At 34.8% G+C, this 25565-nt stretch overlaps 1 protein-coding gene across 1 annotated transcript in view; it reads right to left on the reverse strand.

Moving 5' to 3' along the window:
• Positions 1-9158: 9158 nt before the first annotated feature.
• NDFIP2 (Nedd4 family interacting protein 2) overlaps positions 9159-25565 on the reverse strand; it is a 79644-nt gene continuing 63237 nt past the window's right edge. Inside the window, exons 6-9 of the mRNA XM_011997296.1 lie at positions 23675-23799; positions 16603-16669; positions 13902-14007; positions 9159-12503 (exon numbers count right to left, since the gene is read on the reverse strand). Coding sequence (XP_011852686.1) covers positions 13904-14007; positions 16603-16669; positions 23675-23799 — 296 coding nt within the window. The 3' untranslated portion in view covers positions 9159-12503; positions 13902-13903. The remainder of the gene's footprint in view (positions 12504-13901; positions 14008-16602; positions 16670-23674; positions 23800-25565) is intronic.

Genomic DNA, 25565 nt, shown 5'->3' on the forward strand with positions numbered 1-25565 from the left:
GAAAGAAAGAAAAGAAAGAAAGAAAGAAAGAAGGAAAGGAAAGAAGGAAAGGAAAGAAGGAAAGGAAAGAAAGGAAAGAAAGGAAAGAAAGGAAAGAAAGAAAGAAAGAAAGAAAGAAAGAAAGAAAGAAAGAAAGAAAGAAGGAAAGAAAGAAAGAAAGAAAGAAAGAAAGAAAGGAAGAAAGGAAGAAAGAAAGAAAGAAAGAAAGAAATGCTAGTGGTTTTTGCACAATGATTTTGTATCCTGAGACTTTGCTAAAGTTGTTTATCAGCTTAGGAAGCTTTTGGGCTGACACCATAGGGTTTTTTAGATATAGGATCATGTCATCTGCAAACAGGGGTAGTTTTATTTCCTCTCTTTCTCTCTGAATACATTTTATTTTTTTCTCTTGCCTGGTTGCCCTGGTCAATACTATGTTGAACAGGAGTGGTGAGAGAGGTCATCCTTGTCTTCAAGGATGCCAGTTTTCAAGGGGAATGCTTCCAACTTTTGCCCATTCAGTATGATATTGGCTGTAGGTTTGTCATATAATGGCTTTTATTATTTTGAGGTATGTTCCTTCAGTAACTAGTTTACTGAGAATTTTTAACATGAAGTGATGTTGAATTTTATCAAAAGCCTTTTCTGCATCTATTGAGATAATCGTGTGGTTTTTGTCTTTAGTTCCATTTATGTGATAAATCACATTTATTGTTTTGTGTATGCTGAACCCATCTTCCATCCCAGAAATGAGGCCTACTTCATTGTGGTGAATAAGCTTTTTGACATGCTGCTGGATTCGGTTTACCAGTATTTTGTTGAGGATTTTTGCATCAACACTCATCAAGGATATTGGCCTAAAGTTTTCTTTTTTGTTGTTGTAACTCTGAGCAGTTTTGATATCTGGATAATGCTGGCCTCATAGAATGAGTTAGGGAGGAGTCCTTCCTTTTCAATTTTTTAGAATAGTTTCCGTAGGAATAGTACTGGCTCTTTTTTGGACATCTGGTATAATTTAGTGTGAATCCATCTGGTCCTGGCCCTTTTTTGATTGGTAGGCTATTTATTATTGCCTCAATTTCAGAATTCATTATTGGTTTACTTAGGGATTACATTTCTTCCTGGTTCAGTCTTGGGAAAATCGATGTGCCCAGGAATTTATCCACTTCTTCTAGATTTTTCTAGTTTATATGCATAGACGTGTTTCTAACATCCTCTGATGGTTGTTTGTATTTCTGTGGGGCCACTAGTAATACCCCACTTATCATTTTTGACTGTGTTTATTTGAATCTTCTCTCTTTTCTTATTAGTCTAGCTAGCAGTCTATCTATTTTATTAATTTTTTCAAAAAACCAGTTCCTGGATTCATTGATCTTTTGAATTTTTTTTTTTATTTTTATTTTTTAATCTCTCTCACCTTCAGTTCAGCTCTGATTTTGGTTATTTCTTGTATTCTACTAGCTTTGGAATTTGCTCTTGGTTCTTTAGTTCTTTCAGTTGTGATGTTTAGTTGTTAACGAGATCTTTCTAGCTTTTTGATGTGGGTATTTATTATGATGTGCTATAAATTTCCCTCTTAATACTGCCTTAGCTGTGTCCCAGAGATTCTGGTAGGTTGTATCTTTGTTCTCGTTAGTTTCAAAGAACTTCTTGATTTCTGCCTTATTTTCATTATTTATCCAACAGTTATTCAGGAGCAGGTGGTTCAGTTTCCATTTAGTTGTGTGTTTTTTAGTGAGTTTCTTAATCTTGAGTTCTAACTTGATTGTGCTGTGGTCTGAGACTGTGTGGTATGATTCAGTTCTTATACATTTACTGAAGAGTGTTTTACTTCTGATGTGATCAGTTTTAGAGTACATGATGTGTGGTGATGAGAAGAATGTCTATTCTGTTGTTTTGGGATGAAGAGTTTTGTACATATCTATCAGGTCCACTTGATCCAGAGCTGAGTTCAAGTCCTGAATATCTTTGTGAATTTTCTATCTCTTCTAATATTGTCAGTGAGGTGTTAAAGTTTCCCACTATTATTGTGTGGGAGTCTAAATCTTTTTGTAGGTCTCTAAGAACTTACTTTATGAGTCTGGGTGCTCCTGTATTAGGTGCATATATATTTAGGATAGTTAGTTCTTGTTGAATTGATCCCTTTACCATGATATGTAATGCCCTTCCTTGTCTTTTTTGATCTTTGTTGGTTTAAAGTCTATTTTGTCAGAAGCTAGGATTGCAACTCCTGCTTTTTTCTGTTTTCCATTTGTTGGTAAAATTTCCTCCATCCCTTTATTTTGAGTCTATGTGTGTCTTTGCCCATGAGTCTCCTGAAGACAGCATACCTTGGGTCTTGGTTCTTTACCCAGCTTGCTACTCTGTGGGTTTTATTTGGGACATTTAGCCCATTTACATTTAAGGTTAGTGTGTGGATTTCATCTTGTCAACATGATGCTAACTGGTTATTTTGTAAACTTGTTTATGTGGTTGCTTTATAGTGTCACTGGTCTGTGTACCTCAGTGTATTTTTATAGTGGCTGGTAACAGTTTTTCCTTTCCATATTTAGTGCTTCTTTCAGGAGCCCTTGTAAAGTAGGTCTGGTGGTAACAAATCCTTTCAGCATATGCTTGTCTGAAAAGGATCTTATTTCTCCTTCATTTATGAAGCTTAGTTTGACTGGATATGAAATTCTGGGTTGGAGTTTCTTTTCTTTAAGAATGCTGAATATTGGCCTCCAATCTCTTCTGGTTTGTAGAATTTCCACTGCGAGGTTGGCTGTTAGTGTGATGGCCTTCCCTTTGTAGGTAACCTGGCCTTTCTTTCTGGCTGTCCTTAATGTTTTCTCTCATTTTGACCTTGGAGAATCTAAAGATTATGTGTCCTGGGGATGATCTTCTCATTGAATATCTTACCAGGGTTCTCTGCATTTTCCAAATTTGAATACTGATCAATTTAGCTAGGTTGGGAAGGTTCTCCTGGATGATACCCTGAAATGTTTTCCAAATTGGTTCCATTCTCTTCATCTCTTTCAGGTACCCTAATCAGTTGTAGATTCAGTCTCCTTACATAGTCCCATATTTCACTGAGGTTTTGTTTATCCCTTTGCATTTTTTTTTCTCTAATCTTGTCTGCCTGTCTTATTTCAGAAAGACAGTTTTCCAGCTCCGAAATTCTTTCCTCCACTTGGTGTCTTCTGGTATTAATACCTGTGATTGCATTGTGCAGTTTTCATAATGTGTTTTTCAACTCTACCAGGTTGGTTATGTTCTTCTGTATACTATTTTGGCTGTCAGTTCCTGCATTGTTTTATCATTATTTTTAGCTTCCTTGCATTGGGTTACAACGTGCTCTGTTAGCTCAGTGAAGTTTGTTTTTATCCACATTCTGAAGTCTACGTCTGTCATTTCAGCCATCTCAACCTCAGCCCAGTTCTGAACCCTTGCTGGAGAAGTATTGCTGTTATTTAGAGGAAAGAGGGCATTCTGGCTTTTTGAGTTTTTAGCGTTTTTGCACTGATTCTTTCTCATATTTGTGGGCTTATCTACCTTCAATCTTTGAGGTTGCTGACCTTTGAATGGGGTTTTGTTTCATTTATTTATTTATTTATTTATTTATTTATTTATTTATTTATTTTTAACAGTCTGGACACTTTTCCATAGGGCTGCTGTGGTTTGCTAGGGGATCCACTCCAGACCCTACTTGCCTCGGACTTTCCAGTACCTGGAGGTACTACCAGTGAAGGCTGTGATTCAGCAAAGATGGCAGCCTGCTCCTTCCTCTAGGAGTTCCATCCCAGCGGGGCACAAACCTGTTGCCAGCCTGAACACACCTGTAGGAGGTAGCCTCCTACAGTCTACCTCCGAGGACTCGGCTGAGGTCCCACTCAATGCAGAATAATAGATCAGGGTCCCACTTAAAGATGCAGTTTGGTCACATTTGGCTAGAGCAGCTGTGCTGTGCTGGGGGATCCCTTCCACACCCAGTCTGTTTGGACTCTCCAAAGTCTGCAGGCTAAAATGGCTGAGTCATCCAAATAGCAAAGATGGTGGCCTGCTCCTCCCCCAAGGGGCTCTGTCCTGTCTCATGTTAAGTGCCAGTGGCTGGCTGGAATTCCAAGCCAGTCAGTCTTATCTTGTGAGGTGCCATGGGAGTGGGATCCACAGACCAACAATGCCCAGCCCCCTGGATTCAGCCCCCTTCCCAGGGGTATGTACGGACCTCCTATCCTGCTTAAGTTGCAGTCACCTTTGTCAGCAATCACAGATCCCAAATACGTAAAGTTCTCAGATCTCTGTGCACGCCTGAGTAGCTGTTTTGCTGAGACTCAATGCAGCTCTGTAAGTCAGACCCAAGGCCCTGGTTAAATGGGTTCATGAGGGGATCTCCTGATCTGAGGGTTGCAAAGATCCATAGGAAAAGTATGGGTTCCTGAGGTTGCATACTCACTGTTTGCCTGGGCCAGGGATTGGGGTTCTCTTGGTTCCATGTCACTCCTGGGTGGGCTGTCACTCTGTCTTGCTTTTCTCCATTCACCATGGGTCGAGCCGTTTCCCTGATCAATCCCAGTGTGAGTACTTGGATGTTTCAGTTAATGGTGCTGTATTTACTCATCCCTTTTGCTCCTTTCTGTGAGTCACACATTGTAGCTGCTTCTAGTCAGCCATCTTGCTTCACTCCTGCCATATTTTAACTCTTCTCTGAAAAGCCAACATTACGTATTTGGGAGCTGGACTACCATAAAAGGGAGTGTTGATTTCACCCGGCCATTCTGATTTGTTGTTTTTCCAAGCAGATATCTGAAAATGGCATCTGCTTTCCCAGCCAGGAAGGTGGCCAAAAAAAGAAAAAAGGGAAGGGAAGGGAGAAGGAAGGGGGAAGGGGGAAGTGGAGGGGAAGGGAAGGGAAGAAAGAAAATGGCACCTGCTTCGCTTGGCAAAGTTTTGTTGGTGGTTAATGTGGACAGCATGGAATGACCTTTGAGATAGTTGTTGAAATCATGGCTGCTGACATTTTCACTAAGCCATTCTCCAGAAGCGACTGCAAAGTAGTGGGTTCCCAACTGGAACACAGTTGGGAGAATAAAGAGAATAAAAGGGCGAGAATCAAGCAGATATAAACCCATTACTTAAACTACTTACACACTGCCACAGTAGTGAGTTGATTGAAAATCAAACCATGCGTGAGGAGTCTGGTCAGTAACCTCTGTGGGAAGGTAAGACTTGCAACTTTTTTTTTTCTTTTCACGTTGGTGGTTTGTGAAGGCCTAAGCAGCTCTCCTGTAAATTCTATAGAACATAGGTTACTGTAAGCACCTTTAAAAAACAAGGTGCAAGATTTTGCACATCACTGTGAGCCACTGGCTTAGCCACTGAGGATATTACTTACTTTGGTCATGTTTAAGAGCAATCCAAACTGTTTATCACTACACAGTACAGAGAACCCAAACTGTGTATCTGGGTCCTGCTTCACCTCCAGATACTATACTGGCATTCAGGCAGGAAAAACTGGGGAAGAAGAAGGGTGTGATGGTTAATTTTATGTGTCAACTTGACTGAGGTAACGGATGCCCAGATAGCTGATTAAACATTATTCCAGGTGTGTCTGTGAAGGTGTTTCTGGAAAAGATTAACATTTCAATCAGTAGACTGAGTAAAGAAGATCTGCCTTCACCTATGTGGGTGTGCATTGTCCAATCCATTGAGAGCCAAAATAGCACAAAAATATGGAAGAGGAGTGAACTATCCCTCTTTTCTTGAGCTGGGACAATTCATGTTTGCCTGCCCTTATACACTGGAGCTCCTGGTTCTTGGGCCTTTGGACTCCAGACTCACACCATTTCTTCACCCCACTCCCACCTTCCAACTGGGACTGGGAGTTACACCATAGGCTCTCCTGGTTCTTAGGCCTTCTGACTCAGTGAATTACACCTCCAGCTTTCCTAGTTCTCCAGTTTGCAGACTGTAAATAGGACTTCTCAGCCACCATAATCACATAAGCCAATTCCAATAATAAATACCTAGACAGATGGATCTATTGACCATACATATATACATACATACACAGATCCTATTGGTTCTGTTTCTCTGGAGAACACTAATACAGAGGGGTTCTAAATGGCTGTAGGTTTAGTCAGAGAACAGTGACTGCCACATCCTGGGACATGCTGGTCCCAAAACAAAGGGAATTCATTTTAAGTCCAGCATTATTTATTTCTTTATTTTTTGAGAGGGAGTCTCACTCTGTCACCCAGGTTGCAGTGCAGTGGTGTGATTTTGGCTCACTGCAACCTCTGCCTCTGGGGTTCAAGTGATTCTCCTGCCTCAGCCTCCCAAGTGGCTAAGATTACAGGCGCCCACCACCACACCCAGCTAACTTTTGTATTTTCAGTAGAGATGGGGTTTCACCTGTTGGCCAGGCTGGTCTCAAACTCCTGACCTCATGTGATCCACCTGCCTTGGCCTCCCAAAGTGCAGAGATTACAGGCGTGAGCTACCACGCCCAGCCTAAACTCAGCATTATTTTAGTCTTCTCTCAGCGTACCCAGGCTGGAGTTTCTTGCCAACTCTGACCTTTTCCCTCCAAATGACCTCGTTTCAGAGTACTTCTCACGAAATGGAGTTGTAAGGAGTTCATAAAGTAGGACATTTACATGCTGCATATATCAGATCCAGGAATAGTTCAGCTCCCAAAGGCCTCGAAACCACAAGTCATTCTTCATCTAGAAACTAAAGGACCAAGAAAATAAACCTTGGTTTCTCAGTAAATAAACTATGTTTGCAATAAAAAAACACTACTCTCCCCTGAGAGCAGTCTCCTATAAATACAAAGCAAGAGGTACACTTTTTCAGACATTTACACCTGGGATCCTCTCACCTTCATAACCAGAAGTTATGCTGACATCATAGAGCACAGGATCATCCTAGTAGAAAAATCTATGTGGAAAACATCTGTAAGAGTGTGTAAAAATTGTTAACAGTGGTTACTTCTAGAGAGGGAGATAAAGTTGGGAGATACGTGAAAAAGATGTTCACAATTACTCTACATACTTCTTGTACAGTGTTTTGGAGAAGAGGAAGGCTGTACCATTGTGGACATCTGCAGTGGTATCTGCAGTGGTAAAGTGAGTGGCTCACAATGATGTGGAAAATCTTGATCTTTTAAAGGTGTTTAGTATGTGCTAGGCTCACTGGAGGCTATGATTCTATACCTCACACAGATCCTGCCCTCTAGCAGAAGTGGTGAGGCATGAACGCACAGTACTGAGACACACAGTAGAAAGTGGTTTAATAAAGAGCCTCAGAAGAAGTGTTATGAGAATTGGAAAGATAATTCCTTCCGTCTGAGGACAATCAAGGAAGGCAGAGAACATCATGCAAGAGATGGAAAAATATGAGAATGTATGAAATGCTTCAACACACTGCACATTTCTACTTATTCTTTAAGATCTAGTTCCAGTGTCACCTCTGCAGTGAAGAGTGCCCATTTTCTCCTGGAGTTCAACTGCTCTGACCCATAATTTTTGTTCGTACCTCAATATTAGGCAATTTTCCTCTTTATAAATCTTCCTCTATTAGACATTGAGTTAAAGGCCAGAAGACATTTTATATACACCAGTACACAGTCTCACACTGGCATCCATCCTATCCAATCATTCACTAAATGTATTGAGCTTTGTGCTTAGGTGTTGGGGGGGGAGGGGGGGTGGTGACATGCAAAATTGAGTAAGATATAATTGAGGATAGTAACCTAAAAATTAATACTCCCAGCACTGTCTCGTAAGTACCTTGACAGAAATCACACATAGGGCTATGGAAACCAAGATGATGAAAATTAAAGAGGATGAGAGAAAAAGGTTTCCTGAAAGAGATAGCAATTAAGGTTTGTTTTTGTGTGTGTGTGTGTTTTTCTTTTTTTCAAAGAAGGTGGAAAGAAGAATAGGGTAAAAGACAGGTTTTATGTGGCAGTAACAGCATAATCCCTTCAAGAACTATTAACAGGCACTCAAAAATATTTCAATGATCCAAAGTATGATCAGGGTAGAGTCTGTAGAACTTGATTCCCATCTAAGTATTTCCCTTTTGACATAACAGCCATTTTTGAAAATAAACCCAAGGTTGACCTATGATTGTAAGAGAAAGCCGGTGCAGTAATTTATCCTAGAATCAGAAACAACATGCCCGCCAGCTTACTTCCTGATCACTTCTAACAAGGATTTCAGTGCAGTGGCTCTTTGAGCAAAATAAATGTGTCACTAGTTATAGGGTAGTATCATCTAAGTCAATTCAGAATGAAAATCTAAGGGACTGGCCTCTGGGCTTCCCACCCTTCTGCCTGGAGAGATATGTCAAACTTCCACTTTTCCTACCAGCTAGAATGCTTTACTGCTTGGTAAAGAGGCAACTGCCTTCCCCTTTTCACCTAATTGCATCCCTTAAGATCAAACGTCATCTAGGTAACTTTTGCTTTAATTCCACTTGCAGGAGACAAGACATAAGGAGCAAATATGAATTTAATTAGGGAGTAGTAAAGTGGTTCTTTGCAAGATTGAAGAGAGAGAAAACCTCTAAGATTCTGTGAACTGGAAGTATTGCTTTGGTGTGCTGTAATCTCCACTGTTAAAGGAGTAATACCCCATATACTCTCTATTTAGGTGCTGATTTTTTTTTTTTTAAATAACAGTTTCTAACAAAACAAGGAGAATTTTTTTAAAGCACAACTCAATCTCTCAAAACAAAAATAATGAAATATAAGCTCAAAACATTAAAAAAGTAAAAGCAGCACATACTCTGAGCTTAAAGTAAACTTTAAAAACATGTTTTTAAAAGTATGAAATGAGTTTTCTATTTTTCTTATTTACTTGCTGGAAATTTTTGCATGTTAGGTATTATGTTCCAAATAAGAATTCACACCCATAAGCAGGTCTGAGCTACGTGACCAATGATACTTTACAAAGTAGAAATGAACAAATTATTTTCAAAAAGCTGGTATTTTGTGTTTATTAAAATTAAACCACTATTTATCTCCTGACATACAAATAACTGAGAAGTTAAAAGATGTTTAAACTCCAACCTAATTTCACAAGTGTTGTTTCCATCTCCAATCTTGAAAGGTTTGTCACATAAACAGTTTAGTGAGGCCAAAGTGGTGATAAGAAGTGAATCTTAAACTGATTTTGAAAAGGATGCATCACAGGTTCACACTTCCACATCTATACAACTTTATTAACAAGTAAAATACATGCCAGCATGTTTTATATATGGGCAAGGACATTCCTATGATAATGAATGGCACATTATCATCTAACAATTGACCTTTATCAAATATATGTTAATACTTCATATGACTATTTGAAGAATTAAACAACTAATAAATGCTAAAATAACATTTAACAGCAGTTAAAAATATAAAAGCCATTCAGTTTAATATTTACCATAAGCTGGATTCAAATACAACTATTAAAAAAAATACTATTCCTCTTCTAGAGGCCAAATGGTTCATTAGAAAACACTGTGGCAATAATAACTGGCTTCTACCCTTACCCCAGTTCCATCCCTCAAAGGGCAGTGGAGCTAAGGTAGTCGCTTCTTGGTACGGTCTACAATTATACACAGGATGATCATATAACTTATCCTCCAAATTAGAACACTTTCGCGTACGACGAGGCACTATTAAGCTGAGAAAACAGGAATAACCAGGACAGTTTTGAGCAAACTAAGGATATATATTACCTTAGTTAAGTACGGTGTCACAGTCACTATCATTACCTTTTGCACTTCTGGAAATAGTGCATACTAGATGAAAAAAATTATATTAAATGAAGGAACTCTGAATTTTTCTCCAACTGGATATTTGGAACTCCACTTTTCCTGTTAGGAGAGATTTTACTGGAAATAATATTGTTTTAGCAGGTAAAAATATGTGAACAACTTCAAAGGCATGTCTAAAATGAAATATATCTTATAGACTTAAAATAATAGGCTAAAGTTTAGTATTTTTTTATATTAAGCAGAGATTTTCATTTTAATCAAATGTAATGGGATTTCTATTCTAATCTAAGTTCCTAAAATCTATCCTGCATACGCCATATGGAAAAGTGTATTTTTGCCTTAAAATTCAGTTTATTGCATAAATACATGAAGATGGATTATCCTAGCCATGACCAGCTTATTCATTTACAATAGAAGTAATTTGAAAAATTTTTGTATTAACTTCCAATCCCCAGTTCACACTCAAAAATGTTTAGATACCCTAACAAGAGTTCTGATTTTTCAATCTTTAAGGCAGAGTGCAAAGATGATCAAGTGTCCCCAAAACACAACAGCAGCTGTTCAAGGTCACAGGAAATGAAGTATGCAGGATTTGATATATCTGAAGGGAACATTAAGTTCTTGAAAATAACATTCTGATTCCCTTGCTTACGTGATGAGATTTAAGGCTACCATTGAATTATGCCAATTATAGAGGATTAAGTCATATGTATACTTGAACCTTACAGATTTGGGGGAAAAAGTCAAAACAAAAAGTGAAGTTTTGATGCTGGATCAAAAGTAACATATCCATATTCAGAAAACAAGCACATATACCATAAAAGCTAAAATGAAATTCTAGTAAGTCGATGTTTGATAGCTAAGCTTCCTAGTAATTATTTAATTACCACGTAGCAAAGCTTTAATTTAATTTAAAAATTATTGAAAGAATAAAGTACAGGTCTATAAGAAATACGAAAGAGATACAGCATGAGTTTGAATATGTTATTAGTACAGTTTAATTTTAATTAATTTCCAAATTAGGCAACTAAACCAAGTATTTTTTCTTTACCCCATGCTATTGTCTTACTTCAAGGGTTGTAACACAGGTACTTCAATACAACAATAAAAATTTTAATACAACAATAAAAATTCTACGCAGAAAAGTAAACTGAATGAGACAAAACAAAAAATAGGCTATATTAGCAAAACTAAACTATGTTTTATTTATCAAGGACAATGAAACAATCAGAAAATACAGAGAAATACAGAAGGGGTTATAAAGCATAACAAATTTTATTTTTTGGAAATGGAAAAATGTCCCTGAATAGTTAGATGTACCTTTTAGTAGTAATGTCTAATAATAAATAAGAAATCAATTTTATACGTTCCATATAGCTGTATTAAATAATTTTTAAGTTTAAAAGATAAAATACCATCATTTTAAATGTTGGTATTCAAAACCAAAGATATAACCGAAAGGAAAAACAGATGAGACATAAAATGATTTGCAAGATGGGAAATATAGTAGTTTATGAATGTAAATTAACTTCCAGTTGTAATAATGGTTACATACTCTCACTACACACACAGACCCCACAGTCCTATATGCCACAAACACATTTCCATAACTTGAAAATGAGTGTTTTGCATATCTCAGTTCAGGATATGTTTTTTACAAGTTAATCCTAAAGTCATAAAGCAAGAAGCTATTAATAGTACAAGATTTTATTTGCTAAGCTTTACAAATTAAACTCTAAAAAAATTATTACAATGATACTGACAGATATTTTATTGGCTTTTTAAAAGACAAACACAAATGAGAATTATCTTATTTAGAAAACTAACTTTCAAAATTATCTTAAATGAAATAAATATAATATCTAATACAATCTCTTCCTGCAAGAATCTCCAAGACGGGCAATCCTAAAAACCCAGCTTCTCATCTGAAAATCCCTAAAACTAGTATGTCCCTTAAAAAAAATTTTTTTTATCTTATAAAGGACATTTGGTATTCCCACATTTTCTTAAAATTTGTCCTAAAACAAATTCTATCTTTAACACTCAGGTTTCTAAATATATATATGTGTGTGTGTGTGTGTGTATATATATATGTATACATATACATATATATATTTAGTTCACTGAATTTAAAATTAATGGAAGCTATCTGGACACAATTTCTAAGAAAACATTGCAGAAAGTAAGTTATGCATGGTTATTTACAGGAAGAGTTTTCCTAAATAATAATGTAAATGTCATGTTCAAAAATCTGACAAATCCTTTCTAATAATCAGCACTGCAGGTTTCAATAAACCTTATGTAACAAAAGATGTTTCATGTGTAGAATTACCAGATGAGTCTAAGAGCCAGAAACTAAATCATTAGACATGGTTAATAATTTCATTTTTATTATACTAAATGTCAGGTCAGAAGTCAATGGCATTTACAAGCTGGAAGACTGTTTATCCACTCAACTCTTTCAATTATATCAAACACTGATTAACCAAATGTGACTGGACTTAACTGCTACAACTTTACGGTTTCTATCAAGTATACGCAAATCTCTCAAATGGGCACATATGCGTATGTGCAAAACAAATGAAATACAGATACTTAAAGAATGAACAGAAATGGCTTGTAAGCATAAACCACCCTGCCATTCAATTTTGAAGCTCCGTCTTTTCTTTGCTAGTCTTCTGTTATTAGTAGTCTTCTATTAAAGTTGTAGGTTTACAGATGATCCGGAAATTTCACATTGGTATAAGAAAGGAATGTCGGGTTGATGCAGTCTGGAGACAAAGAAGGAATTAGTCTTAAAATGTATTAAGTTGTCTTTATCTAAATCACAGTATAATACAACACATTTTATAGAAGAATTATATCAAGTATATAATATTCTTTTGATAAAGTCTATAAATCAGAATATATTCTAAAGTGTAAGGCTTCTATAGCAGACTTTCATCTAGAAAATATTTGCATTGTATTTTACACTCTTTGAAATGCACAGAAGATAACCACACAAATTAGTAAAATAGCAAAATTACTTTGCCTTTTAATCTTATTATTAATACTGACAAATTCTTAATGCCACTGTTTGAGAAGATATTTTGCTTGTTAAAATAAAGCGACAGCGACTTCTTTGGGAGTGGTTGGGGGAGACTTTAATAGAACACTTAAAATGATACTTAAACATGATCTAGAAATACAAGTGTATTCATAGTACTCTAGCAGAAATAAGTAAATTATATAAGCTTATGTATAACTTACATAAATGATAAATAAAATGTAAGCAACCAAATCACAAAGCATACAATTTATTTGAAAAAAGAATACTTAGTAAACTTGAAACACTTTGTTCCTTATAGTCCTACATTCAGAAGTTAAGCACTAGTAGACATTTTGGTTATGGAGTTCAAATGCTTTATCAATTTACATTATTTATAGGCATAAAGTATATGGTACTTGCTTTAAAAAATAGAATAGGGAGTAGGAAGTCACTTTATGTGAAGATACTCCCGCTGCACAATAAATAAATACTATTACTATATCCACGGCCTCCAGAAATTCACTGGATAACTAGTAAGACAACGTCTACTCATTTCTTCATATTCCTACTTATTCAAGTTGTAGCCTTCATAGTTGATAAAAACCAGCACACATTAAGAAAACAGTAACAGAACTATTTTCTTCACATGACTTTTATTCCTTGATCCAGACTGTTAAAAGGACTGCAAGACAAATTATTTTTCAATCACAGATTTTTTTTTCCACCAGGTATCTATGCGAATTTCACATTGTTTTATACAAAAATGCCCATTCCTTCAGTCTAAGTACTATGTCATAGTGTGTTGTTTTTCAAGCTTTCAAATTTCGTGCTGGTGGTTACTTGATATACATTCTATGGTTAATCTTTAAAGAGAAGTTTTAAAAGTCTGATTTAAAATTTCAGTTTACTCGTCATGTATTTTAAAAACTAAAATTTGTGAAATTCAATTTTAAAAATCTAAGAGTTATCTAAAAAGGTCTATGACTTATTAAATTTCAATAAGCTGACCATTAGCAGTATTAAAAAATATTAAATATGCTAACAGTAAAAATCATGAATACTCATTAGGCATTTAACATGTATCCGGTAAATTTGAATACATAAAGGAAATAGGCAGAGTTCACAGATTAATATTTCTTACCTCTATAATAAGAAGAAATACCTTGTTCTATGAGCAGCTGCCATACTTTCAGACATGTTTCTGACTTTTAGATAATTAACAAATCCTCTGAAGAAAAGGAGCAGACCTGAGAAAGTTGAAATAATATGGATATATATGTTTTTATACAGAAAGGGGCAAGATAAATTTAAAGTAGATGATTATGAACAAGATCCTCTTGGCTTAAGGAATTTTATTTGCAGACTTCCATTCATTTCTGTAATATATTTTACACTATAAGGATAAACTCTGTCACAAGGAAATACAATTTTTCAATTTGTTAAGCCTAGATGTACCAAAATTAAAGCAAATCTAGTTATAAAAATCCAGAATTACATAAAAACATACATTTAAATAATTTCCTTAAATAGCAAAGTTACCTGATGCACTTAAACTGATTCAACTCATAAAACTCCCATTGAACCCATGGGTTCAATCTTTTCAATTAATGTAACTACTGAGTGAACTAAGACATAGTTATTTATATAAAGTACATAAAAAGGAAAAACATACATGTGGTTGCTAACAACTGTGGGGAAAAAAACAATAAGCCTGTACAGCAGTATCAAGTGCCTGTCATCTGTGAAATCTGTATTTGAAGATATGTGCATTATGTACATGTTTTCAATTATGAGTTCTTATTTTGAAGTAATAATAAGAAACTACCATAATAAAAAATTAAGAAGAGTTAGAAAAGACAACTTGGAAGACAATTACTCATAGATTATTTGGGATTCCTCTTATATTTATCTCAGTTTTCTCCTTTGTAAAGTAGTATTTTAAAATAACCACAGATATATTTAATAATTTAAAAAGCAATACCTGTGAAATTCTCTAAAGTTTCACATAACAAATATTAGATCAATATAAAACATTACCATTATTAGTATAAGCCTTTGAAATACTTAAGCACATGATTCTTAGGGAAACATTAACCCCAGTAAATTTTTAATCAGGAAATTGGGGTGGGGGATCCAAAAACAAAAACAGAAGATATCTACTGTATGTGTATGACTTTCCTCACCAGGAGGAAAAGGAGTTCGTGAATTTAAAATACAAAGTCTCAAACTAAATTTGTACCCCAACTGCAAGGCAATGATCAAATCACTAAAAAAAAGAAGCATGTGTGTAGTAAATTGGAGAGGAAAGACAGAAGAGAGCTACAAATGATGACTTAAAGGGTATACATTTCAGCTAAACCCAATTGCATCTGCTTCCCATGTCCTAACTCCCTCCGTTTGGGACTCCCTCTGCATTCCACCCTCATACCCTTCCAGATGCTGTTCAAAGATAGTAATACTGTTATCCAAATGTAAAACTATTACTGAAAAATGTAAACCAACTTATTTGTGGGATCCCTTCCTTTCTCTCTAAAGCTGCTGTTTTCTAACACACATTTTACTTTTCAGGCATTTTCTAAAAGAAGTCACGCAGTTCATATCTAAAAACCAATCACTCAGTGGCTACTGTTTCTGAGCATTCTACAAAGTGCTCAACATTCTTTTCAGCATATGTGAGAGCAACATTTTTATCATTTATTACATTTTCACATTCCCCTAAATAAATAAATACTAGATTACGGCTCTGAAATGGAACTGGCATTGTCCTCTGTATTCTACTCTGCCCCACATTAACCTCCCTAAGATTCCACCAATCTCTAAATAATATATATACACACACAAATGTACTCATTTAATATACTTAAATACTTAACAGACTTTATAAACCTTCTCACTTTTAGGTAAGAAACTCAATAAAGAACACGGCATTCAGGCAGTTAGAACACAACAATATAAAACTAGCTTCACCTCCAGATGCATCTCAACAAGGTCATAATACTAAAATAATTTCACTATAGCTATTAAAGAATTAAGTGACCTTATTTAACAATAATTTGTTTCCCAAAAGATCCTAAAGATCTAACAGTACGACTAAATAAAAACTCAGAGAGAAGACTGCCACCTACTGAAATGCTGTTATTTTCTGGTACAATTCTGAGTGAAACATGGGCTTTTAATCCTAACAAGAAACAAAATGTATTCCTTATGTCAGCAAATACATCTGAAAAGTGGATTAAAGGTATAATGTGATTTAATGATTAACTTAATCATCTCACATCGAAGGTAAAAAACAAAAGGGAACAAAAATTGAAAATCCATAAAATTCCATCAATATTAATAAAAAGACATGTCTTATAAGACAACTCAACAGAAGTACTGTGATCATTAGGCATAAAGCCTTTCCTTATGCCTGGCTGATTAATGATTAATTCAAGGCACAATTCAAAAGCATAAAGAATGTTTCCACGATCGAAAAATAAGAGAATAGACAGAACAACCAAACTATCCAACTCTCAAATTTCCTAAGATCATTAAAAGAAGTTATTTGTGTATATTTTCTGAGATAAATGCTAAGACAGTTTTTTATCACATTGTTATTTTAAAATTTTGTGGCATTCAATGATCATCCCACCACTGACTCTTTACACTGATAGCCTCTGAATTTTAAATCTAAGAAATCTGTAGTGCTATGTAGAATAGTTTAAAAATGTGAGATGATGTGTTTGAATATGAAAATTTTACAGAAGAAAAATAATTTCCACATAAATTGTGCCATAGTTTGTTTATATTTACAGTTTTTGGAAATATCAAAGTTAAACTAAATACATTAAGAATAAACTTACCAAGTACAAGAAATATCCACCAAAGCCAATACTGTCCATTGAAATATCCAGTAAAATAATCAGAAAACTATGGAGTGAACATAAATATATTAACCAAATTCGTACACCTGAATTTGAAAATCATAGATTATCTTCAGTTTCAGAATGATTTACCTCAAATAATCTTTAACACTTAAAAATAGCACAAAGGAAAAATAAAAACACCTAATGGCATACATACATATAAATTATTTGAGAAAAAAATCATCTTATGCAATAGCAAAAAAAAAAAAAAAAAATTAAATGAAGTATTTTGGAAACAAAAACCAGTTTCAAACTCCCTGCAAGAAATACAAGTAAATGTTGTATGTCTGAATCACACATTTTCTTATTAAAAATTTCACATCAGTCCTTCTTTCATAATCTCTCAAAACCACAACTACCATCCCAAACACACTATAGCAACCCGCTGCTTCAGATATTAACACCAAAAGCCACATTAGTTTAATCTTATCAGATGGGGGTATCCTGCTGACCTCCAAAAAGAAGAGCTTTTGACCTTCTGTACACTCCCTACTGCTAATCACTGCCAAAAATACTAGGTGCATAAAGACCCCCATTAGAGTCTTTCTATTTTCAAACTAGATGCTCTAGCATTCAGTTCCCAACAGTGAGCTGAAAACAGCTTTAAAGTGGCATTTCAACAGTTCCTATTAGTGGCCATGGCAGACAGTTTTATATTCTCTGTGGTGTGGGAATATGAACAGGCAGATGGAAGGCAGAGTTTGATGATATTGGACACAGTTATCTTTTCCTTGATTAGACTCTAGACATTACACTTCATTAATTTTAAAAGGCTTTTTAAAAAATCAATCTGATTTTCTTCAGTTACTTCAGATAACTTTAGCACCTAAAACAATGCCTCAAATGATTATTTTTTAAAAGTGTTTAATATAACCTACTCTAAAATTATTAAAAATTAGCTTGTATTTACCCACCCTGTTTCCACTGGCCTGCAAACTGAATCTGATGTAACTAAAAATGATTTTGTTAAATGCAGACTTGCTCCCAAATCTAATATTAATTAAAAGTATTTGTAACTTTATACATAAAGATTTCCAATTATTTGTTGGTAATTTCCATATAAGCTTAAAAATCCTAGGCTTTGGCAATAATAAAAAATGCTTACAAGTTGTAAATAATGTTATTTAGTAAGCATATCAAATAAAGATTACCTAAGTCTACTTTTTATAGCCTTTTAAGTATTTTCTCAGGAAGTATTTCTAATTAATAAATCAACCATTTATAGTAATTTCAGTATTTACAGTAGTTTCATGTTTTACATTTTATAGTACTTTTTAAAAATGTATAGTAATTTCAGAGATTTAAAATTTCAAAGTACTACTAAACACAGAGATCCCACATACACCTACATCTTTAAAATATGTGTACAATGAAGGAGGGACTTGAAATGCAAAAGATGCAGCTTACACAGGACTGTACTATACTATTTTTTAGTCAAGTGATTCACAGTTAGAAATAAAACACTTTCATATAGGTCTTAAAGGCTTTTCAAGAACAAAAAAGAATAAAGAACCAAGGCAATAAGTTTTTATTTTACATTTCTGCGTGTTACCCAGTAACAGGCAACCCGAACAGCCAGAACAGAGTCTGTCTTCACCAAAATACTTTGAAAGAGAAGGATTCGCTATGTAAAAAGGATAAAGTAATGTTGGACTCATTACTGTGTTAGCAAAAATATTTTAAAATACTAAAATCATAAGCCTAAGCCAACTGTTGTTGTTTTTTTAATATAAGTAAACCAATCATGTTGATTGACCAGTCACAGGCTAGAGAAATCAAATTTTGGAAAATAAATTAATGAACATTAAGAATTCATCTGATTTTATTATATTAATACAACATCACTATTTCATTGTTTACATCCTACTTTCGAAATATAATTTCTTAGTTTTTAATAAAACACATATGTATTTTTAACCAAATAATAAAAACCTTAGACAGAAGTAGTATCGGAAGCCTAGGCTAAAGATATTTACACAAAATCCGAGGTTCATGGCAGCTCAGACACAAAATGGACAGCAGCAGTATGATTTATAAATTACTTATTGTCTAATGAAAGGAAACACCAAGTTTTTAGGGGAAAACTTTTCTCTCAGCACTAAACTCTGAAAGGAATGTTTTACTTGGAGCATTATAGTAAAAGTCAAAATACAGTGTAACAGAGGCAGTACAGAAGTAGGAACATAGGCGATGAATTGAGACCAAGGTAGATGCCAATTCACATTGAAAACTGTGGGACTGGCTGGGCACGGTGGCTCACGCCTGTAATCCTAGCACTTTGGGAGGCCAAGGCTGGCAGACTGCCTGAGCTCAGGAGTTTGAGATCAGCCTGGGCAATGACGTGAAACTCTGTCTCTACAAAAATACAAAAAATTAGCCAGGCGTGGCGGCATGTGCCCGTAGTCCCAGCTACTTGGAGGCTGAGGCAGGAGAATCGCTTGAACTCAGGAGGCAGAGGTTGCAGGGTGCCAAGATGGCGCCACTGCACTCCAGCCTGGGTGGCAGAGTGAGAATCCGTCTCCACAAGAAAAACAACTGTGGGACCTTGAGCAAATTATTAGACTCTTTATTCTTACTTTCATCACCAATAAAATGGCTAGATCATCACCAGCATCAGAGATACAGTTAAAAAGTTTGAAAACTCGTTATTTGTAACAAATTATGCCTGGCACACACTAGGGGTTCAATGAATGACAGTTATTGTTATTTTATACAAAAGATTTTAAAAAACCCTTTTCTTATAACACTTCTTAATACACACTAAAGGCATAACATTAACTCTAACTCAGTAAAAGTATTTTAAGGGAAACTAAACAGTCCTGGAGATCAAACTTGATGACAGTATATACCTTACAAAACTGTAAGAAACTCCAGTCCTTGAATATAAGTTCCTCATCTTATCACATCAACTAGAGTTGATAACTAGATAATCTAATCCCTTCTCAACCTGAGGTTCTTATGAGAAAATTAAGCTGTAATACTTTAAGGGCGTAAGTTGTATAGGATGCATTAACTTCTTTCTTATACATCTAGAATGATACTAGCAATTTACTAACTGGGAGAATTGAGAAAATAGTCCTCATATCATTTTCTGTGTTCTGTGATTTAGATGAGAAATCCCATTTGAATAATAGTGCTTAATAGTATCATAATCAACGTTGGACTTATCTAGGCCCAACTTCAAGGTATTTTAATAATTTCTATAAGGGAAGGGATTGTGTCTTTATCTTTGTATGTTCTGTAACACCTAATAGATTTATACTTGTGTTAGGAACCCACTGTACATCTTTTGCAGTAAAACTAAAACAAGAAATTGTCAAGGGATAGTTCTTACGATGGCTCAAATTTTAATTTTCTTAGAAGAAACCAGTCCATAGGTCCCAACCAATAATTAATTGATTAATAACCAAAACCTATGGATTACTGAAACCCTGGGAAGCTATAAGCTTTAAAATAATGAAGAAATGCATCACATCTATAAACATTAATATTTTCATAATGGGTACTTTTAAATCAACTTAGTAATATAGATATATTATCAAAGTGAACATTTAAGAGAAGCTAATATATTTGATCTATGATACTACTAAAAATTTAAGGAGGATTTAGCTCATTCAATAAGAAATGAATGTTTAAATGTAGAATGTATATATTTTATTAATTGTATAATAGCATTTAAAATGTGCAGGTAATTTTTCAAAAGACTTATTAAAACAATAAGTAAAGCCATTCTTGATCATTCTCCTAGATCTTATCATAAAGAAAAAAAAAAAAACTAGGAAGAAACATTTGTAAAAAGAAGTGAAGAGGCCTTCAAAAGGCAAAGGTAAAGAGCTGGGGGAAGATGATGCTAACAACACTAATGCCTAAGCAATTTTTACAGAAAACTTTTTGGGACTAGAAAAGTTGTTAAGGTGGGGAAAAGGACTTATCACTGTCTCCCTACACACTATCTTGTAAATGATAAGAAGAAGGCAGAGGGTGACTTCAGGGAACAACAGGAAAATAAGGAAGGCTTAGAAGAAGCATGAGGGGAAAAAAGGGTTCTGATAACCACTTCATAGGCCTTTTGAGCTCTCAATGTTTTCAAAAGAAAAGAGTGAGAAAATATTTAAGTTCATGATAATGTGACTAAACGAGAAATTTTTATGTTTTAACTGATTTTAGGCATACCTGCCCTATATCACAATAATAGTAGCCACGATTTACTGAGCACATATATTTGTGCAGTAACTGGATAAGGTACTTTAATTACATTATTTCCATACCTCATAAAAATGCCACAAGGCAGCTATCATCAGCCTATTATAAAGAAACTAATGCTCAGAACAATTAAATAAAGTTAAAAGACATATAAAAAAGTTGAGATTCAAACTTAAATTTTTATGATTTCAAAGTAGCTCAGACACAAAATGGACAGCAGCAGTATGATTTATAAATTACTTATTGTCTAATGAAAGGAAACACCAAGTTTTTAGGGGAAAACTTTTCTCTCAGCACTAAACTCTGAAAGGAATGTTTTACTTGGAGCATTATAGTAAAAGTCAAAATACAGTGTAACAGAGGCAGTACAGAAGTAGGAACATAGGCGATGAATTGAGACCAAGGTAGATGCCAATTCACATTGAAAACTGTGGGACTGGCTGGGCACGGTGGCTCACGCCTGTAATCCTAGCACTTTGGGAGGCCAAGGCTGGCAGACTGCCTGAGCTCAGGAGTTTGAGATCAGCCTGGGCAATGACGTGAAACTCTGTCTCTACAAAAATACAAAAAATTAGCCAGGCGTGGCGGCATGTGCCCGTAGTCCCAGCTACTTGGAGGCTGAGGCAGGAGAATCGCTTGAACTCAGGAGGCAGAGGTTGCAGGGTGCCAAGATGGCGCCACTGCACTCCAGCCTGGGTGGCAGAGTGAGAATCCGTCTCCACAAGAAAAACAACTGTGGGACCTTGAGCAAATTATTAGACTCTTTATTCTTACTTTCATCACCAATAAAATGGCTAGATCATCACCAGCATCAGAGATACAGTTAAAAAGTTTGAAAACTCGTTATTTGTAACAAATTATGCCTGGCACACACTAGGGGTTCAATGAATGACAGTTATTGTTATTTTATACAAAAGATTTTAAAAAACCCTTTTCTTATAACACTTCTTAATACACACTAAAGGCATAACATTAACTCTAACTCAGTAAAAGTATTTTAAGGGAAACTAAACAGTCCTGGAGATCAAACTTGATGACAGTATATACCTTACAAAACTGTAAGAAACTCCAGTCCTTGAATATAAGTTCCTCATCTTATCACATCAACTAGAGTTGATAACTAGATAATCTAATCCCTTCTCAACCTGAGGTTCTTATGAGAAAATTAAGCTGTAATACTTTAAGGGCGTAAGTTGTATAGGATGCATTAACTTCTTTCTTATACATCTAGAATGATACTAGCAATTTACTAACTGGGAGAATTGAGAAAATAGTCCTCATATCATTTTCTGTGTTCTGTGATTTAGATGAGAAATCCCATTTGAATAATAGTGCTTAATAGTATCATAATCAACGTTGGACTTATCTAGGCCCAACTTCAAGGTATTTTAATAATTTCTATAAGGGAAGGGATTGTGTCTTTATCTTTGTATGTTCTGTAACACCTAATAGATTTATACTTGTGTTAGGAACCCACTGTACATCTTTTGCAGTAAAACTAAAACAAGAAATTGTCAAGGGATAGTTCTTACGATGGCTCAAATTTTAATTTTCTTAGAAGAAACCAGTCCATAGGTCCCAACCAATAATTAATTGATTAATAACCAAAACCTATGGATTACTGAAACCCTGGGAAGCTATAAGCTTTAAAATAATGAAGAAATGCATCACATCTATAAACATTAATATTTTCATAATGGGTACTTTTAAATCAACTTAGTAATATAGATATATTATCAAAGTGAACATTTAAGAGAAGCTAATATATTTGATCTATGATACTACTAAAAATTTAAGGAGGATTTAGCTCATTCAATAAGAAATGAATGTTTAAATGTAGAATGTATATATTTTATTAATTGTATAATAGCATTTAAAATGTGCAGGTAATTTTTCAAAAGACTTATTAAAACAATAAGTAAAGCCATTCTTGATCATTCTCCTAGATCTTATCATAAAGAAAAAAAAAAAAACTAGGAAGAAACATTTGTAAAAAGAAGTGAAGAGGCCTTCAAAAGGCAAAGGTAAAGAGCTGGGGGAAGATGATGCTAACAACACTAATGCCTAAGCAATTTTTACAGAAAACTTTTTTGGGACTAGAAAAGTTGTTAAGGTGGGGAAAAGGACTTATCACTGTCTCCCTACACACTATCTTGTAAATGATAAGAAGAAGGCAGAGGGTGACTTCAGGGAACAACAGGAAAATAAGGAAGGCTTAGAAGAAGCATGAGGGGAAAAAAGGGTTCTGATAACCACTTCATAGGCCTTTTGAGCTCTCAATGTTTTCAAAAGAAAAGAGTGAGAAAATATTTAAGTTCATGATAATGTGACTAAACGAGAAATTTTTATGTTTTAACTGATTTTAGGCATACCTGCCCTATATCACAATAATAGTAGCCACGATTTACTGAGCACATATATTTGTGCAGTAACTGGATAAGGTACTTTAATTACATTATTTCCATACCTCATAAAAATGCCACAAGGCAGCTATCATCAGCCTATTATAAAGAAACTAATGCTCAGAACAATTAAATAAAGTTAAAAGACATATAAAAAAGTTGAGATTCAAACTTAAATTTTTATGATTTCAAAGTTCTTTCCACTATATTAACAATTTCTCATATGATAAAGTTATAAAGTGTTCATACCGCAGAGCTCACTATAATGATTAAATATAGGATTTAAGAATAAGCCTTGAAATAACTGAATTCATGAAAATAAAGTGCCCATTCATGAATCACACAGAAAATTTCATACATCTCATTTTAGAGATAAAAGAGATACAGGCTATCAAGACACTCACCCTGACAATAAGGATCCATTTGATCAAGGAAAGGCCAAATCCGCAGATAGCACCATATCTTCCAGCTATGGTATTGGTGATACAGAAGGATAAACAAAATCCAAGCCAGTTGAAAATAAATGCCACTAAAAGTAACAGAAACAGTTATTTTATAAACCACAATTTGGAAACAAATTAACATAGACATATTAATAATATTTCACTGCTCAATGGAAACAGCAGTTCCCTTTCTTTTAACTCTGCCAATTAAGCCTTCTTTATAGACTATAGCCTACTTTTTGCAAATGGCTTATTTGCTATACTGTATATCAACAAATGGGTAAGCTTGGTTTCTCGTCAGTCTGGCCAACAGGAATCCATTCCTGAAAGCTTATCATTAATAGTTGAAACTGCAGTTTTAAACTAGCTTAAAACCAGATCACAATGTAGCTCACATGTGGTTCCACGCAAGAAGTCCGGCCCAAGCAAAGAGCCAACAAAATTGGCTTTTTAAAAAAGGTAAATAAAAGCAGGCCGGGCGCAGTGGCTCACGCCTGTAATCCCAGCACTTTGGGAGGCCGAGGCAGGGGGATCAGCTGAGGTCAGGAGTTCGAGATCAGCCTGGCCAGCATGATGAAACCCTGTCTCTACTAAAAATAAAAAAATTAGCTGGGCGTGGTGGCAGGCACTTGTAATCCCAGCTACTCAGGAGGCTAAGGTAGAATTGCTTGAACCTGGGAGGTGAAGGTAGCAGTGGGCCAAGATCACACCACTGCACTGGAGCGTGGGCAACAGAGCAAGACTCTGGCTCAAAAAAAAAAAAAAAAGAAAAGAAAAGGTAAACAAAACAATAAAATTCAATACTTCACAAATACTTTATGGGTTTCTTCAGCTGTAACTACAATTCTTAGATGTTCCTTTTCTGGATTTACTTATGCTATGTAATGTCATCTAAACGCTATATAAAAAACAGCTTTTCATGGACAGAATAAGTCATCCATTTTTGTTTTCCAAGATGTGTAGTGTCCAGATAACCCCTTTAAAAACTGTAACTTTTTGACTTGTATATGGTAGGTGCTCAAAAGAATGAACTGAATAAAGATGCTTAACATGAATTGTTAGGGAAATAAAATTAAACCACAATGAGATACCATCACCAAATTATTAGAATGTCTAAAAAAAAAATCATCAACACTAAATACTGGTGAGGACACAGAGCAACAGGAACTCTCATTCATTACTGGTGGGAATGCAAAATACTACAGCTACCTCGGAAGACAGTTTGGCAATTCCTTACAAATCAGAATTCACATTTCAAAACACTCTTCTAATTCTTTTAAGGTTACAAGTATCTTCTCTTTCTGTTTCCCACAAGTCTAAAATGAGAATAATGTAGGTGACTACTTATTACCATGGCATGTTGATGTGAAAATTCACACACGGTACAAATGGCTAAACCTCAGAAGAAAAGTTTTCTAAACAGGATCAAATAAGAGCCCATTACATTTTAAAGTACTAAAATTTAAGGTCATTTCCATAGACTGTCAATTATCTGTAAACTTTTCATTTCTAGTGTTTGGCAAATAACCAAATTCTGTTCCATTCTCTTAGAAAGATTCTTAAAAATAAGATCAGAGATATGCATATTATGCATGTATCTGAGGCATTTTATGGTAACACTTTAAAAGGATTTTGAGAGCAAAAGCATTATTACAAACATTTCTTCTTTTACATTTTCTGAACAAGAATACACAATTATCTCACCAAATTTAAGTGTAAACTTTTTTTAGGGTTATATGAGGTAAAACACTAAAAATAAAGAAGGAAAGAATTAAACCACCAAAAGGTTTTAATTGAAATAGTCTTATTGATATTCACTGTAATTTTACTTGTGCAAGTTATGTAACATGAC

The sequence above is a fragment of the Mandrillus leucophaeus genome, unplaced genomic scaffold, assembly GCF_000951045.1.
Source record: "Mandrillus leucophaeus isolate KB7577 unplaced genomic scaffold, Mleu.le_1.0 Scaffold536, whole genome shotgun sequence".
In the NCBI taxonomy this organism is placed as follows: domain Eukaryota; kingdom Metazoa; phylum Chordata; class Mammalia; order Primates; family Cercopithecidae; genus Mandrillus; species Mandrillus leucophaeus.